At 40.4% G+C, this 16,937-nt stretch overlaps 1 protein-coding gene across 1 annotated transcript in view; it reads left to right on the top strand.

Annotated features, from left to right (window-relative positions):
- Positions 1–399: 399 nt before the first annotated feature.
- kcnk9 (potassium channel, subfamily K, member 9) overlaps positions 400–16,937 on the top strand; it is a 51,921-nt gene continuing 35,383 nt past the window's right edge. The window contains exon 1 of the mRNA XM_060824371.1: positions 400–697. Within this exon, the coding sequence (XP_060680354.1) occupies positions 415–697 (283 nt within the window). The 5' untranslated portion in view covers positions 400–414. The remainder of the gene's footprint in view (positions 698–16,937) is intronic.

Here is a 16,937-nt window from a genome sequence, read left to right as displayed (position 1 = left end):
CTCAGTGCAAAGCCCCGTCAGCATTTCTCCACTGTCACCAGCGGGCTTTGACGCAGATTGCACGGCTTTCCAGCACCCGATCGCATCCTTTGTGAACAGATCGCTGAAAGAAAAGCATTCTCCCCCCACCTAAAGCGTGCTGTTTTGATGGCCCTGCGCACTGGGACGACTTGGTTTGGTCAGGTCTTGCGCAGAGTTAGATTGCAGGGATCCTGGTCCCGGCGATCGAGCAGCTTGCTCTGCTTGTCCGCCCCCGACAAAGCCATCGACGAGGACCAGTACATCGCGGATAACTTAGCCAGCCGCTGCCGGGATCCTGGCTGCTGTACCCGGGCTTTCTCGGTGGACCTCGCCCGTTTGGAGAATAGCAGGGAGAGCGGACATGAGCCGCTCACAAGCCGCTTTTTGGAGGCCATGAAGCGGCAGAACGTGCGAACTCTATCCTTGATCATCTGCACGTTCACTTACCTGCTGGTGGGAGCCGCTGTCTTCGATGCCCTCGAGTCCGAGTTTGAAATGGAGCAGGGTGGAAAGCTGAAAGAACAGCAGATCGGGCTCAAGGGCAAGTATAACATTAGCGATGAAGATTACAAGCAACTGGAAGTGATCATCATGCAAGCGGAGCCCCACAGAGCAGGAGTTCAATGGAAATTCGCCGGTTCCTTTTATTTTGCTATTACAGTGATCACAACTATAGGTAAGGATGTGCTTTGTGATTTCACTTTGAAACACACATACATACAGACCGACGCTGTCCTTAGTGCTGAAAGAACAGCGACAAACTGGGAGGGAAACCCCTAAAACCAAAATGGGGTTTGATAGCTTGGCACTTCTGAGGGTAGCAACAGAAGTCTTCTCACGGGGATGAGGCTTTTTTTGAAGATAATGTTCGACAGAAATACAAATCTATTTAAAGTCTGTCTCGTAATGGAACCGATGATAAATACGACCTTACTCAAACTCTAAACTCCAAATCTGGTGTAAACAGTGTCCATAGGGATAGTGCACTGAATGCAGTTACAAACAGAGCTCATTGTCTTTGTGCATTGTCTGTAAATGAACAGCGAGTACAATTTCACTGAAAGACTGCTTAACAGACTCACTACTTCAGTTATAGAGCCAGACACTCTGGCTTTCACCCTGACTTTCGGCTTCTTGATTACTAAAATGTGATTCGCTTGATAAGATCATGCCTAATTTACATCAGTGCATGTTTAAACGCATTCAGATCATAAGGTCATCACACACATTGTTGAGTGATTCTGCATGGATAGTCCTTGTGGCACCAGGACTCCTAATCAAATCGAAACTACACTCGTATCTGTTCCATCCAGTCTTTGCACGGAACTTGAGTCCTGTTGCATTCAGAGTACTAAACCATCTGGTGGCACTTAACGCAGCAGGAGTGCGTGTTGTCTTTTGAAGATCCAGATAGGAGATTACAAACGTGTTTGTAAAGTGTAAGACGAGACGGTGCGGTATAGGATAGAGGGGAGACACAGGTTGTGGTGGTAGGGGAAGTTCCATTTAGTATGTTGACTGGCTGCGAAATTTGTTGCTTCGCAAAGTCCAAAATGACAAGCCAAATGGATTTGCAACGCTTTCAAGAAAACCGCAATGTGAGCAAAATAGAATAAAACTGCTTCCCGCGTGTGCAGTGCAGCAAACGCGAAAGATGACGTGCTATGGAAAAGGAGGAAATAGACTTCCACGTAGTAGGATATTCAATGAGGTGCACAACATAGTTTTTAGTTAAGATACAGTTGCAGAGTTTGTACAAAGAAACTGAACATTTAACTCCTACTAATTGCTGATAGAACCATAAGAGAAGAAAGATATTGAGTAAGTAACATTTTTTTATAGATTAGAGCGAGATATGTTTAGATTTAAAGGAGGTGTTTGTTAATAATAGGCCCAGAGTCGGGTAGATCAACGTCGTACTGCACCAAATGCAGTGCTTCAGTGTTTGGGATAAAGTATTGCAGTGATATCCAGTACCTGGGATACATCAGATATGCATTTCGCCTCTTGAATTACAACAATAAACATTTTGCTAAAAAGCACCAGAATAGAGGAAGGTGTGGGTGGTATAGGTTGGTGATAGGATGAGGTGATTCACGGTCATATCATCCGTGATCTCATAAACAGACAGGGAAACAACTTCTGTGAAATAAAACTGCAATAAAAAATATAAATCTCACATATTGACTTCCTTATGTTAGATTGGATTTAATGTGTTCGCACCAACTTAACATCCATTTGGGCCATTCTAGCCATTTTGTTATAGTTCTTTATTTCCCTATGACTTCCAGAGCAATACATTATAAACACTTCGTGTTGTTTCACTGCAAGTTACATTTTACATTTTTAATACTTTTTTGAGGAATATGAAAGATGGAACCCCAACTGAATGAATATCTTTCTTGGAATTTGTTCCGAAGCTCCTGTGAATCGTCTTTGCTCTGACAGCTGCCCCTCTTTGCTGAACCCTATGCGTCTGAACTGACATTTCTTCCTGACTGCCCGTCACTCGATCCACTGACTTTTCCTAATTACTTTAAATGTTTCCACCGACGCTGCTTATTGAATTACCGACAACAAGCCGAGGCTTAGCAATGCAGTTAAGTCATAATCACAACAGTGTCAGAGCTCGGCGGGGTTTCCAGGCACGTCCAGGTGCTGATTATTTGACTAGAGACTTCTAGTATCCTCATCACCTTGGAGATCCTTGTACGTCTAGAATTATTGGATTTGGGGGTGTATCCATTGTACCAAATAGTCGCACTTGCAATGTGCACTTTTTAATTTTTTCTGTGTATCGAATAGATGTTGCATGCTTTCTTGCTTGGAATACACTGCACGAAGCTGAGAGTTTCAGAATTACTTTCATACTTGATTAAGAGTTCAATAGATATTGATTCAGTTACTTAAATTAGAAACTATCTTGCGCTTGAAAACTCATGGCTATAATCAGCGTATTTAGTTATTTAAACCAGGTTAGGATAGAAACAAACTGTAATTACCTGGATTGTATTCTCGTGCATGATTAATGCTTGTGAATGCAAGCGGTTCAGAGGTGTCAACCTGAGTGGTAAGAAAACTGTAGCGCCCTCGTATGAGAACATTTAACATTTAAAATGTACCCCCCCCCCCCCCCCCCCGCAACCACCGTCCTCCACCAGCCCCCATATCTTAAATGCTCTTTCTATTTCAAATATGATATCGATTAGAACTAATAAACTTCAGGAAACTTTTGTTTCTTCTCGAGACAGACAACTTCTGTTTCTCCTCGTTCTCTTTAATCTCAAAACTGACTTGCACTTTTATTCTTTCACAGGATATGGCTCGCCCATCTCTAATTGTCTTTAAAATATATTAGCCACCCCCCTTCTTAAACTACAGCGATGCTTGGGCTGTTGGGACACGTACAGTGCTTTTCCAAATGTTTTTAAACTAATGGAAACGAAAGAACAACGATATAGTTCCAATGCAGGATGATGTGTAACCTGGAGAAGAACTTGTAGGCGGTGATATTTCCGCGTTATGTGCTGCCCTTCTCCTACTAGGTGGCAGGAGCCATGATTTGGAAGTTACTGTTGCAGCAGCCTTGTTGAGTTGCTGCAGTGTATCTTGTCGATAATACAGTTTGTCAGAGCAATGTTAGAGTTAGTTGGAACGTTGTTAACTTTGTTTTTTGAACCATATCTCATTCAAGCTAGCTGCAAATAAGTGTTAGGCGTGAGAAATTATGTAATAAATAACCTTTTCTAGTAACTGCTGAAGAGACCTGATAAATAGATGAAAAAGGGACAGATCCAGGGACAAATGCCTCGCTTCCTAAAGACATACAGAAAATATGACTGCACTGCAGATTTTGAGAAGACCTAACACGTCAATTTGTTCCCTGGGCATTTTTTCTAATTCAACGTCATCTCCCCAAATCATTAAAGCAGGAGGCATTGAAAAGGAAGACTGAAGATTTAGTAAATATGTGAACTCGATTCCTAGAGTAAGCTTTTGATGACTTTATCTGCTGATAGGTTTGTTAAAGAGCTAGATAAATATCTGTTCAAGAAGGGAACTGGAAGTTAGGAAGATAGATGATTAAGGATAGTGGGAAGAGGGTGATTTCCATGCTGCACATGAAGATTCCACCAACGAACAGTCTTGAAGAATGCAAATTGCAATATTAAATTGATAGCCTGGATTTTTGTACGATTGTTCTGGAAGGTAGGGAGACATTTCGCAGAACTCCTATTTCATATCATCAGGTAGCAATTGACAATTCGAAACAAAAGCAGAAATTGCTGGAAAAACTCAGCAGCTCTGGCTGTATCTGTGGGGAGAAAGCAGAGTTAAAGTTTCGAGTCCGCTGACTCTTCATCAGAACTGATAGCAGCTAGGAAGAAGTGGTATTTACGCTGAAGAATGGGTTGTGATAGAATGGAAGGTGAGCGGATAGGCGGAGATACAGCCCAGTGGGACAGAGAAAGATCTTCAGCATCCGCAATTCTTTCTTTGATTTTAGTTTAACGATTTGACTTTATCAAACAAGCAGAAAGCAACAAATTTGAAATTAGAAGATGGTGACTGTAAAGTGAGAGGTACTTTTCCACTTAAAGGTACAACTGCGCGCACAGGGATACATCTCCATTAGTTTTATCATTTCAGATTTTTGAATTCCTTCAGATGTCACCATGTCCTTCTTATCCCGGAACTGACAGCGTAGGTTCTTAATTTTGCCCCGATTTACGAACACTCATATTACAATGAAACCATAGAATGGTTTCAGCACAAGAGGAGACCCTTAAGTCTGACGGATCTATACTCTCTGCAAGAACAATTTAGCAAGTGCTCGCTTATTACCTGAAATCATGCGTAACTTTTTTTTCACCTTCAACTAATGGTCCGGTTCCCAACACCAGCCAATTTTGCGTTTTAACTTGGCGCAATCGCTTCCTCTGATGCTGGCAATCCAAGAATAGTTTCCATTCCTCGTTTATATTGTGGTCGATGGTTAACAATTCTTTTCCTCTTTCTATATTTTGTCCTATCTCAGTATCACTCCTGTCAACTTATCTTAGATTAAATATTTAGAAAAGCAGATTCATTCTAATAGTTCAATTGAACATGATCACAGGTGAGATTCGTTTCCCAATCTTCTAAACCCACTGGCATTGTCATACAGTTAATACGTTGAATACAAATAAACACTCCAGTGTGATACGTTCAAAAGCTATCTTTATTGGGACATGCTTTCAAGTCGATCTGTATCCCTATTGGTTTAGGATGAGGAGACTTTCCGTCGTGCTCTGATTGAGGATTTTCGGTTTGGGATGGAAGCTCTCTGAGTTCCAACAGAACTTCATTACTTGGGGATGGAGACCTGTAAAATGACTTATGGCTTGTGCTTATTTTTTTTTCCATAAACGTAGCCAAGGAGGAGTTAAACGCAGGCGTTTTGCATAATACTCTCCTGAACTTTTGTTTGAATTGGTTTCTGGCTGATCCAGTGGATTCATCTCAACTCGAACCCAATAAATTGTCTTTCTTTGCGATCTTCTCATCCATCACCCTCATCCCATTTCAGCCAGTGTTTTTTTGCAATCTTACACGTCTCTTCCTATTCCCTCTCATCCTTATACATTCTTTTCCTCCTCTTTCCTGACTTATCTCGTCCTTATCTCTCCGCGTTCCTCTTCGTTCTGTTATACAATCTTCAAATTAAGTCACTCCATCTCGTGATTGTGTTTTGTCATAAATCTTGCTCGTTTTTCATTTTCAGCAGAAAATGGTAGTGTTTCAGAATGTATAAAAAACATACAATTGCCACTCTCAGAGCAAAATAGCGGAGACTGGTCGAAAGAAAGGCTGAATTTACATTACCGAGTAATTGTTGGACAGTTTTAACTGGAATAGCGGGTCTTCTCCAACTCATCTGAAAAGTACATGCATCGCTAAACTAATGTTCCTTGCCTTATCTTCATATCTATCTAGGTGACAAAGAAAGCGTTTGAACAAAACGGTGACAAATCTCACTTCACAATCAGAAGCATAAACGTCATGTACATTTGCGCACCCATCTCTGCCCCCCCCCCCCGCACCCACCACCACTAAAAGCATTAAAATGCACTGGTTTCCAGTTGGAACTTAGGACTTCTTCAAACTTCCATTGCTTGTGATCTGGGATAGCCTCGTCATTCCCAGGTATCTCCCGCTCTGGTCATTATAGTTGAAATACTTTGATTACGGTGCCTCCCAGTTCATGCTAGGAAAGGGCACTCGAATGGTTTTCTGTTCTAATCTATTTTTCTTATGAATTGGAAATAAGAAACACTTGCAAATACATACACTGCCTATGCACAACTCTCTCGCCGGATACACGGATGCATACACACTATACTTCTATCTCGATCTCATTCACATACATTTTAAATGCTTGCACACTACACGCAGCTTGTGTCTCCTTTCATTTGCACACGTTCATCTCTGCAATTTTTTTAGGCCTCAGCAGCCATATTCTTCAATGGTTCCAAGTAATAATGGTGAAACTCTATTCATAGTAATTACTCTTTCACAACAATCAACAAGTCCTGGAAGCCGCACATGCACAGTTAAATATAAAAAGGCGATCTCGAAATTCTATGTTTAACTGTGCACAGGTGGATTCCTGCACTCGTTGTTCATAAGCAATGGTGTGCCGTCGGAGTCACTGCAGGCTGTACTAAAATAAAATAAGTTGAGAAGAAATCACCTTTCTATGCAGTTGATCTTATAACCCCCATATATTGATTATTTAGATACAAGTGGATTTTTACCGCTCAATAGCGTCAGTGACCCTGATAATGTAATTTATATTCGTGAAATGTCAAATTTCCCCATTGTGATGAAAAAGAATCGCATTCTTAAGATAATCTTTTCATGGTTGACGATCTAAAGATGTCGTCAATGGAAGCCCAGGCAAGGCTACCTTCTGCTTCTCCATCATCTCAGGCACTGACAGCTAGATGGGCATTGTTTTAAGTTTAGAGTCAAAGGCCCTTGGCCCTGATCTCCTCACTGCCGTACTCCATGGCTCGCCTCGGGAGAAATGCCCTTGTTATGACTATTAAGATGAGGCACCTACTCAGCCCCAGGCAGGAGAGTACCTCATGGTGTCAGCAATTAGAGACTTCCTACATTTGCATCAGGTGACGCAGGAGCAGCATGAAGGTTGTCAAAGTCACCGGACAACTTAACACAAGGGACTCCGGATTGCGCATCAGGCACGCTGTTGAATGGGTGCCTCCATGGACAGGTTGACAGCTGTCATGAAGAACTAGGTCCAATAATCTCAAAATCTTGCTGGATGTCCACACACACACACACACAACAGAGAGAGAGAGAGAGAGATACCCTGTTTTGAGTGGTGACACTGCCAGCGGAATGAAGAGCAGGGATCCACCTTGGAAAGTGAGTTTCTAAAAGAAGGCACCCAGTCTGGGACTCGAACACACGTCAGCAGGAATGGCAAGCTCACAGGGAGATGTAGGACCATGACCTTGCCTCTTAGTGCCCATTGCTCAATAAGAGACAGGGTGGTGCCAGTAGGCACCCAGGTGAAAGAGAAACCACACACTGCCCATAAGTCTCCTCTCTAGACACACCAAAGATGGTAGGCTTTCCATCTTCACTTTATCTGCTATATTCAGGCCTGTGAGAGTTCAAACCTCTGGGCAGGATACATTTGGCATATATGGCCCTCTGGACAGAATCGCTCCCCTCCTTACCCTTGGAGTTGTGCAATAAAACTTACAAGGCCAATAAGTTCTACTAGAGAGCAGGTTTCCTCCACCTATCTGCAGAACACAGGAATGCACCAAGACACAGTGGATGAAATAAAAATTAATTTTAACCTTCTGAGATATAGGTGGTTTGGATGAAATATCTGTGAAAGTAAATTTCCAGCTTTTTAAAATTTATGTCCTTTTTTAACGATTAAGTGCAAGTGCAAAATTCTGTCCAGCCACAACTGCATCGTTGAAGATATAGATCTCACCCATCATTAGAATTACACAACACTCAAATAGACAAGGTGTGAAGTGAAGAGCTCCTGCACTATGTGCAGGTAATGGCATATCACAGGCAATTGCTACTTTGGGAAGTAGACTCCATCTTTTCAGCTTGACAGGCTTTACAGTTTATCATTGTTACCTTGGATGACATGCTCAAAAGTGTATAATGCTAGGATTTGGACCACACATGTCTAAGATTCTCAAAGCATGTATGCATATGTTTCACAGGTAATGGTGTTGTCAATTGTAGGGCCTCATATTGTTTGAAATCAAAGCCTTCTCTCTCATTGAATAGAGCACTTACCCTGCCCAACCCAGATATATTTGCTGCTATTTCATCTCTGTTGCTTGTAGCATAATTGAAAACATTAGTGGTTGCTCCTTGAACAGAAGGTTTCAGGCTCAGATTCTCTACCATGGCGAATGCCAAGCATTACTTTTGCATTCACTTACAAGATATGGGCATTGTGGCTGGGCCAGCAATTATTGCCTATTTCTAGCTGCCCTTGAAAGTTAATGGTGAGCATCCTTCATGAACCACTGCAGTCAATTTGCTGTAGATACATTCACAAAGCTATAATGGAGGGGATTCCAGGATTTTGATTCAGCAATACTGAAGAAACAACAATATTTTTCCCAAGTCAGGGTGGTGAGTAGATTGGAGAGAAAATTGCAGATGATGGCTTGCCCTTTCTGTCTTTGCCCTTCTCAGTGGGAGTGGTCATGGTAAATTACAGGTGATTGCCTAAGGAACCTTGCCGAATGCCTGCACTGCATCTTGTAGATGGTACGCACTGCATCTTGTAAATGGTACACACTGCTGCTATTGAGCATCAGTGGTAGAGGCACTGAACGTTGATGTGGTGCCAATAAAGTGGCTAATTTGACCTGGATGGTGTCAAGCATCAGTGTTGTTGGAACTGCACTCACTGGGCAAGTGGGGAGTTTACCATTGCATTACCGACTTGTACCTTGTTGATAATGGGGGCAGACCATGGATTGGAAATGGTCATTGCCGAGCATTTGCATGGCATGAATGTTACCTGCCACTTGTCAGCTAAAGCCTGAATATGTTCCAGATCTTGTAGCAGATTGGTGCATCTGTAACTGAAGAGCTGTGAATGGTGCTGAGCATTGAGCAACCATGAGCGAATATCCCCACTTCTACCCATATGAAGGAGGAAGCAGTTGAAGGTTGTTGGGTCTAGGACATGAGGGATTCCTGCAGAGATGTACTGGAAATGACCTCCAACAACAAGCATCTTCCTTTGTGCCAACTCCAACTCCAACCAGGGCAGTTTTCCCCAATTCCCATTGACTCAATTTTGTTTGAACTCCCTGATATCACATTTGGTCAAATGAGGCCTTTATATCAAAGGAAGGCACTCTCAACTCACCTCTGGAATTTAGATTTTCTGAACATGTTTTGACTAAGACTTTAATGATTTAGATTTAGATTACTTACAGTGTGGAAACAGACCCTTCGGCCAAAGTGCAACCCACCCAGACCCATTCCCCTACATTTACCCCTTCACGTAACACTATGGGCAATTTAGCATGGCCAATTCACCTAACCTGCACATTTTTGGACTGTGGGAGGAAACCAGAGCACCAGGAGGAAACCCACACAGGCACGGGGAGAATGTGCAAATTCCACACAGTCAGTCGCCTGAGGCGGGAATTAAACCCAGGTCTCTGGTGCTGTGAGGCAGCAGTGCTAACCACTGTGCCACCATGCTGTCCACTAATGATGTTAGGAGCGGAGTGTCCTGGCAGAACTCAAACAGAATGTCAGTGAGCAGGTTAATGTTAAGCAAGTGATGCTTGATAGCTCTGTTGATGACCCTTGCTGTCACTTTACCAATGATTCAGAGTGGCAGGTGGGCTGGTAATGCGCTGGATTGTGTGTGCCCTGCTTTTTCTGTACAGGACATAGCTGGGCATTTTCCCATGTGGCTAGGTAGGTGTCAGTGTCATAGCTTTTCTGGAACAGCTTGGCTAGGGGTGTGCAAAGTTCTGGAGCACAGAATTTGTTGAAATATAATGATTAATGGAGTATGACAGTAAAGAATTTGCAGTACTATAATTCCATTGCTTATAGGTTCAGTAATAAGAATTCATTGTGGAATATCTAATCTTTGATGTTTGAGCATTCATCATTTTTATCATTTATTGAACATGCACGTAAGTATAGTAAGTTACCATCTCATCCTTTTTGACCCAATACAAAACAAATGTTGTTGAAAAATCCATCCAAATTTGAACAATTTAATAGTGAAATGATGGTGTTAAATGCACACATGTAGGAAAACTGTCCACGGATACATCTACCGCAATGGTGTGGATTTTTCCTTTCCTGATATCGTTTGATTCTAACGCAGGTCAAGGGAATTAACAGACATCCAACAACATAGATATAATCAAGCAGCCTAAGTTGTTCTTTCTGAACTAGTGTCACAGCTGGCAAATCAGGGATTTTGTTAAAATTAGTTTTAAATTTCAATTTTTTACTCAACTGAGGGAAGCATATGCTCATACTCTGACAAAGGTGATTACTTGCAGCTATGACATGTTGGAGAATCAGTACTGCATTGGACGAGATATGCTGTAGCTACATGGTAGGTGGTGAATGAAGTGACTTTAGGACAATCTTGAAAAACCTCACTATGCCTCATGGAGAGAAGCCCTCTGTGAAACCTTAACAAATTACCCTTAGCTATAACATGGGAAGATTCACTGTTGATTTTATAACTGATCGTTGGTATATGGGAGTCAAAGGGGCACTATCTAATCTTTCCTCCTTTACTCCACAGAAGCCTTGGCTGTAATTCTGAGTGGATGTGATATCCCACGACCTAACTAAAAGTTGGGAGTGACCCAGCCTTCAAAGGAAATCCAAGTGGATATTTTTGTTGTTGCCATTACTTGCCTCAGTCAAATGGCTAGTTGTTGTCTAGATGGCTGCATGGGAAGAGTGGCCACTGCTAAGAGTGTAGGTAATCCCAAATGAGGAACATTTGTGGAGACTGGACACCAAATTAAGTGAGGCACTCTTGTCAGGTTGGAAGAAAGTCAGCCAGACCCCAGCAAGGGCAATAGGTGGAAGCTCCAGTGGGGAGGATGTGGAAGTAACAAACAGAGATGGGAGTAATTTGTACAGAATAATGTTGAACACATCCCACCCCTCAGCTTTCAAATATGCCAGTAGGGGGCATAAAATCCAGCTACTCAATTCATTTGAGTTGCTGTAGTCATGGAAGAGGGTAGACTTGAAAGGCTCCGTGATATTGTAAATGTTAACACAGTGCCTCATAATTGTAACATGTTGATGTGTGTGCATAATTCATCACAACCACTTGGTTCCTGCTGTCAGCTGTTACTACTGTTATATTCTAATTTATGTTCACAACAGCATAAGAGGATATTTAGAATGCAATGTTGTTGTGAACACTGCTCTGGTATATATGATTGCGTAGAATCCTCCTTACTTTGGTCAGGTTAAAATCAGAAACTCGGTAATTTTGGCAAATCTTGTGCAGCTACTAATTTATGCCACCACTCATTGACATTTTTAAGCTCCAACATCATTGTATCACTCAAATGTTTTCAAACTTTTCTTTTAATATGCAACATTATTATAAATCATAGAATATTTAGGTGTCAGGCTGTGACATATATTGTCTTGCAGTGGTGGATTCTGTGGTTATTATATACCAATGTTAATTTCTGATGTTTAATAAATGGGATGAATGAATTACTTCTCATCTTCATGACATATCTTTGCAAAATTGCAATCATTCATGAAGCATTTCTCTTTCTGAAAACAAAGGGCATGTGTAAGAATGTGATATGTGCATTTTAATTGTGCTTTTGCTTATAAAAAGAAGTCCCATGTTTGAAGAACAGTTAAGGCATTTGCTAAAAAAGGAAAATTACTTCATGGTTATGCGTAAACAGAAGCAGCTTGTTGGCACACAACATTGATTTCTAATCAACCTAAAAGCACCTAAGAAAATAAATGTTTTAAAGTATATATTCTATGATGATAAAAACTCCTTCAAAGAATACCACATTGGTTGTCATGATTTAAGATAAGTATGTTGTAATGCTCAGTAGCTCAATAACCCAAGAAACTTGCCAGTATCACCATCAGGTTTCTAGTTATCCTCTTGTTCTTAGGAAACTTCTAAATAAGTGGCTGGAATGTAACCAAATCACAGGTTGTCTTGCCATCAAGCTCAAAATGAATCTCAAATCTGTCAGGATGGATGGTAGGAACTGGGGAATAACTTTACTGACACTGATCAATTAAGAATGCTCATGAAGTGGACTACTATTTAAAACAGAGATCTGCTGATCCACCTTAACTGATACCAAAGTTTGCCACCTTAGCTGCCTTGGCAATGCCATTGATAGAAGTAGCTGCTGCTGATGCACAATTGTATTTATTGCATTTTTCATATCTTTCTATCCTTCAGGGTCATCAAAACATCACCAAATCAATCATCTTGTGGCATATAAAGTGTGCTAAGGGTTGGTTACAGATTGCCTTTTGGCTGGCATCCTAACCAAGCATTCATCATCAGCTGTAAAAGCAACCACTGAGGGAACTGTTCCAGCACCTTCTGTATTTTCACGAATCCTTGAAGGTCATGCAAGATCATTTTAGTGTGCTGGAGTAAGGAAGGCAGGGTCTGAAACAGGGAGGCTGAAACTTCCAGTGGCAAATTTGGAGCCATGAGGATGACTAAAGCAACAGTTCTCTTCATTGACCATAGATCAGCCAATAAGGCTGGCAACTACATAGTCCGGGTTCATCCTGATGCTTGTAAAATGGTAGGGGCATAAAGTTGTTGCCAATTGGCCAATCTTCTGGAGGAGGGTGAACCACCAGAGGTCGTGATTGACATTTGTGCTTAAGACATAGTAAGGGGCATTTGGTCCTACAATTGGACTTTGGGAACCTAGGTGGAAAATTAGCAAAATACCTATTCAAGCCAGTAGGGTTGCATCTGAACAGGGTTTGGACTTAGTTCTGTGTGGGTATTCAGTTAGTGTTTTCGGGGAGGGCTTAAATCAACTCAGCAAGCCATACCATGGTGCATGAAATACTGGAGAGAGAAATAGCATTAATATAGAGTTAATAGGTGCAGTTGGATAAGGGAAAATGTAATGAAATGAAAGTAATGAAAGGGTTACACTGCATGTAAGTTACTGCATGGAGTAAAGTTAATAAGATTGGTAAGTAAAGGTATGGATTGCTTTGTGGGATTATAATGTTATAGCATCAGCAAAGAACAGTCCTTCGGAAGGGCTGATCTATCTGTTAAATATTCCGTGTTCCAAGGTGTTCAGAAAAGATAGGAAAAGATTAAAAATGAGGAGGTGTCATGTTTGGATAAGGACAGCATTATAATATTAGAGAAAGAGGATGTTTTAGAGGGTTCAAGGGCAGAAGGAATTTAGCTGGAGCTAAGGAATAAATGGTGTTCAGTTACATTTTGCTGTGTAACACACAGAGCATCAGCTAATGGAAATGATGCAGAGAAACAATTCTATAAGGAAATTATGAAGATGTGTAAACATCATTGAGTAGTTACAATGGCACAAACAAATTAGAATAGTAGTGGATTAAGGTGCAGTGAGGAGCATACACTTTTAGATTGTATTCAAGAAAATCTTCTAAAGCAGTACATATCTAGCTCAACAAGAAATCTGCTATCCCAGATTCGTGGGAATAAGGTAATCAAGTAGATCCCCATGAGACAATACTGGAACGTTTGGTATCGTAAGGCTAAGGATGATGGTGAAAAATGACATTGGTAAGAATGATCAACCAGTGGACTTAATGGGGCAAGAACAGCTGGGTTGGATAGATTGAAATCAAAAGTTGGTGATAAAAAAAGTTTTTGAAAATTTAAAGAAGAGATTATTTCAGCAGAGTTAAGGTACATTTCCCACAAAAGGAAAAGTACAGCAAACAAATCCAGAGCTCCCCGGATACAAAGAAGATACAGTCGGCACTTGGTTTATGAGGCAGTGGGACTGCACGAGATGCAGCTAAGGATATTGAGAAAAGTGTAAGTGGAAATTCAAAAGCACTGGCAATTATCTTTCAATTTTTCCTGGACTTTGGGGTGATGCCAGTGGATTAGCAACATGTGCCTTTTTCAAAAATGTTTGTAAAGATTATCCCAGCTATTACAGATTAGTGAGCTTAACTATGATGGTAGGCAAATTTATATAAACAATTATTTGGGATAGAATTAATAATCACATGGTAACTATGTGGATTGACTCAGTAAAGTCAACACAGATATAATGGAGGGAAAATTATGTCTAACTAATTTGCTGCAATTTCTTAAAGAGATAAAGAAAGCCTGTTGGAGTGATATTTCTGGACAGATAAAATGTGTTCCAAATTCCAAACAGAGCCACACAACAAACCTGTGAAGAAAATTACAGGTCATGCAATAAGGGAGACAGTGTAACATTGTTATAAAATTGATTGAGGTATAGGAAACAGAGAATGGTGGTTAATGGGGATTTTTTCAGGTTGGAAGAAGGCTTGTAATGGAGTTCCACTGGGTTGAAGTTTGGATCCTTGCTTTCACTGATATATAAAAATGATCTAGACTTTGATGTGCAGCAGACAATTTCAAACTTTCCACAGAATTTGGGAGGATTTTAGATAGTGATCATTGTGTAGAACATCTATGATGATATAATGGCTTTAAGAAGTATATCTTTTCTTTGTGAAGAAAGGTTCAGATAGATGTACTGAGTGGTCTGGTCAAAGACAATAGAGTAAACAGCTTGTGAGGCCTTAGGGTAGTTATTTTTAAAGTTGGGATAATAGAAGAACCCTGAATGGGTGGGGTCAATCTCCTACAGAACTAAAAGTTTAAGTTTTAGCTGACATTTCTATAGTTGCTGAGGTATTGAAACTGGATGTGGAAGCTCTTAAGTCTCTCTCTATTTGAGCTGGTTTTGTCTTCCTGCTGCTAGAATTGCATGTGAGGCAGTCTATTTTACAGAATTTGTCTTTGCCAAAGGTGTGATTATAGGATATTGTTATATTGGAATAGTAAATTAGTAGCAGTTAACATAAATATTATTTCTTTAAGTATTTTATTAAGTTACAGTTAAGCCAATTCGTTTCATTTAGTTTTATTTTGTCTATATTTTAACTGTAGCATAAAACTAGAGTGTTTTATTTAAAGTTGAGTCATTTGACCAATCAAACTGCATCGCGAATGCAATGCATATATATATATAATATATATTGTACACACACAGACATACACATATATATTATTTTAATATATTTTGAGAGGAATTGGTCCAGTCCATAACAAATTGGGAGCTCTTGTTGGGATCAAAATCTCTACTTCCAGATTGGGATTAAGATTATTAGAAGCAAAATCTGAGAGTGGTGAATGCTTGTGATTTCTTTCTGGGTATTGAACTTGGTTGGTTTAAATAGGGTGCGCCTTGTGTAATAATGGTTCTTTCAATCACTAAGAATTTCCAGGGATAGAAGAAATCACTTCGGGAGGTTTACAGAAAATGAGAAAGGCAAAGATTTTGGAATTGATAGACAAGCCGGTTGCCTTTGTCCATGTGAAAAGGGGAGGTAATAGCAGCAATAGCTCTACACTTAGATTGCCAGAAATGCCATCAGAATAATTGGAAATGGCTAAAATTCAATGACAAATGAAGGATCTTGAATATGAAAAGGAAATTAAACAGAATGAATTATGATTGAAAGCGGAAGAAAAGCAGGAAGAAAGAATAGCTGTATCAGAGGAAAAAGATAAGGAAAGAATAGACCTGGCAGAATAAGAAGACAAGGAAAGGAAGACCTTTGCAGAAGAATGGGAGAAAGACAGTGTTTTTGAACTTCAGACATTGGAACTGAAAACTCAAAGTTGACTTAAAATGGCAAAGGTAGAGGTGAAAGGTAGGAGTAATGATGAGGACAATCCCATTGAAGCTAAGGTCTGGTGGGGATCTGTTTAAATATGTCCAAATGTTGCAAAATGTCATTGAGAAGGATGTGGAAGCCTTTTTCATTTGTCAAAGTGGCTAAACAGATAAAGTGGCCAGTAACGATGTGGGTATTGTTGATCCAAACTAAGTTGGTCGATCGATTTAGTGAGGCATTTGTTACCACTATCAGAAGAGATGTCTGTGGAGTACAATAAGGTGAAAACGTAATAAGGTGAAAACATTAAGTACATATGTCCCAGTACTAAAGCCTACAGATGTTTTACAGATTTAATGAGGAAACCTGGTCAAACGTATATTGAAATGATCAAACAAGGTAATTTTGATAGGTGGAGAAGGGCATTGAACATAGATCAAACATATGATATGCTTAGAGAGACAATTATTTTGGAGGAATTAAAAAATTAGCTTCCTGAAGTAGTGAGAACTCATGTGGAAGAGCAAAGTTTGATTGCAAGATCGATGCTGGGTCCACTGCTTTTCGTCATTTATATAAATGATTTGGATGTGAACATAGGAAGTATAGTTAACAAGTTTACAGATGACACCAAAATTGGATGTGTAGTGGACAGTAAAGAAGGTTATCTCAGAGTTCAAAAGGATCTTGATCAGATGAGCCAATGGGCCAAGGAGTGGCAGATGGAGATTAATTTAGGTAAATGCAAGGTGCTGCATTTTGGAAAGGCAAATCCGGGCAGGACTTATACAGTTAATGGTAAGGTCCATTGTCAGTGGAATTGTCACTGGGAGGTTGGGGGGACGGGGATGGTTGCTGAAGAAAGAGACCTTGTAGTGCAGATTCATAGTTCTTTGAAAGTGGAGTCGCAGGTAGATGGTATCATGAAGAAGGCATTTGTTATGTATTCCTTTATT

This window comes from Hemiscyllium ocellatum, chromosome 4 (assembly GCF_020745735.1).
Source record: "Hemiscyllium ocellatum isolate sHemOce1 chromosome 4, sHemOce1.pat.X.cur, whole genome shotgun sequence".
Classification (NCBI taxonomy): Eukaryota; Metazoa; Chordata; class Chondrichthyes; order Orectolobiformes; family Hemiscylliidae; genus Hemiscyllium; species Hemiscyllium ocellatum.
Note: the sequence above shows the minus strand (reverse complement) of the source record. Positions and strands in the feature narration are given on the sequence as shown.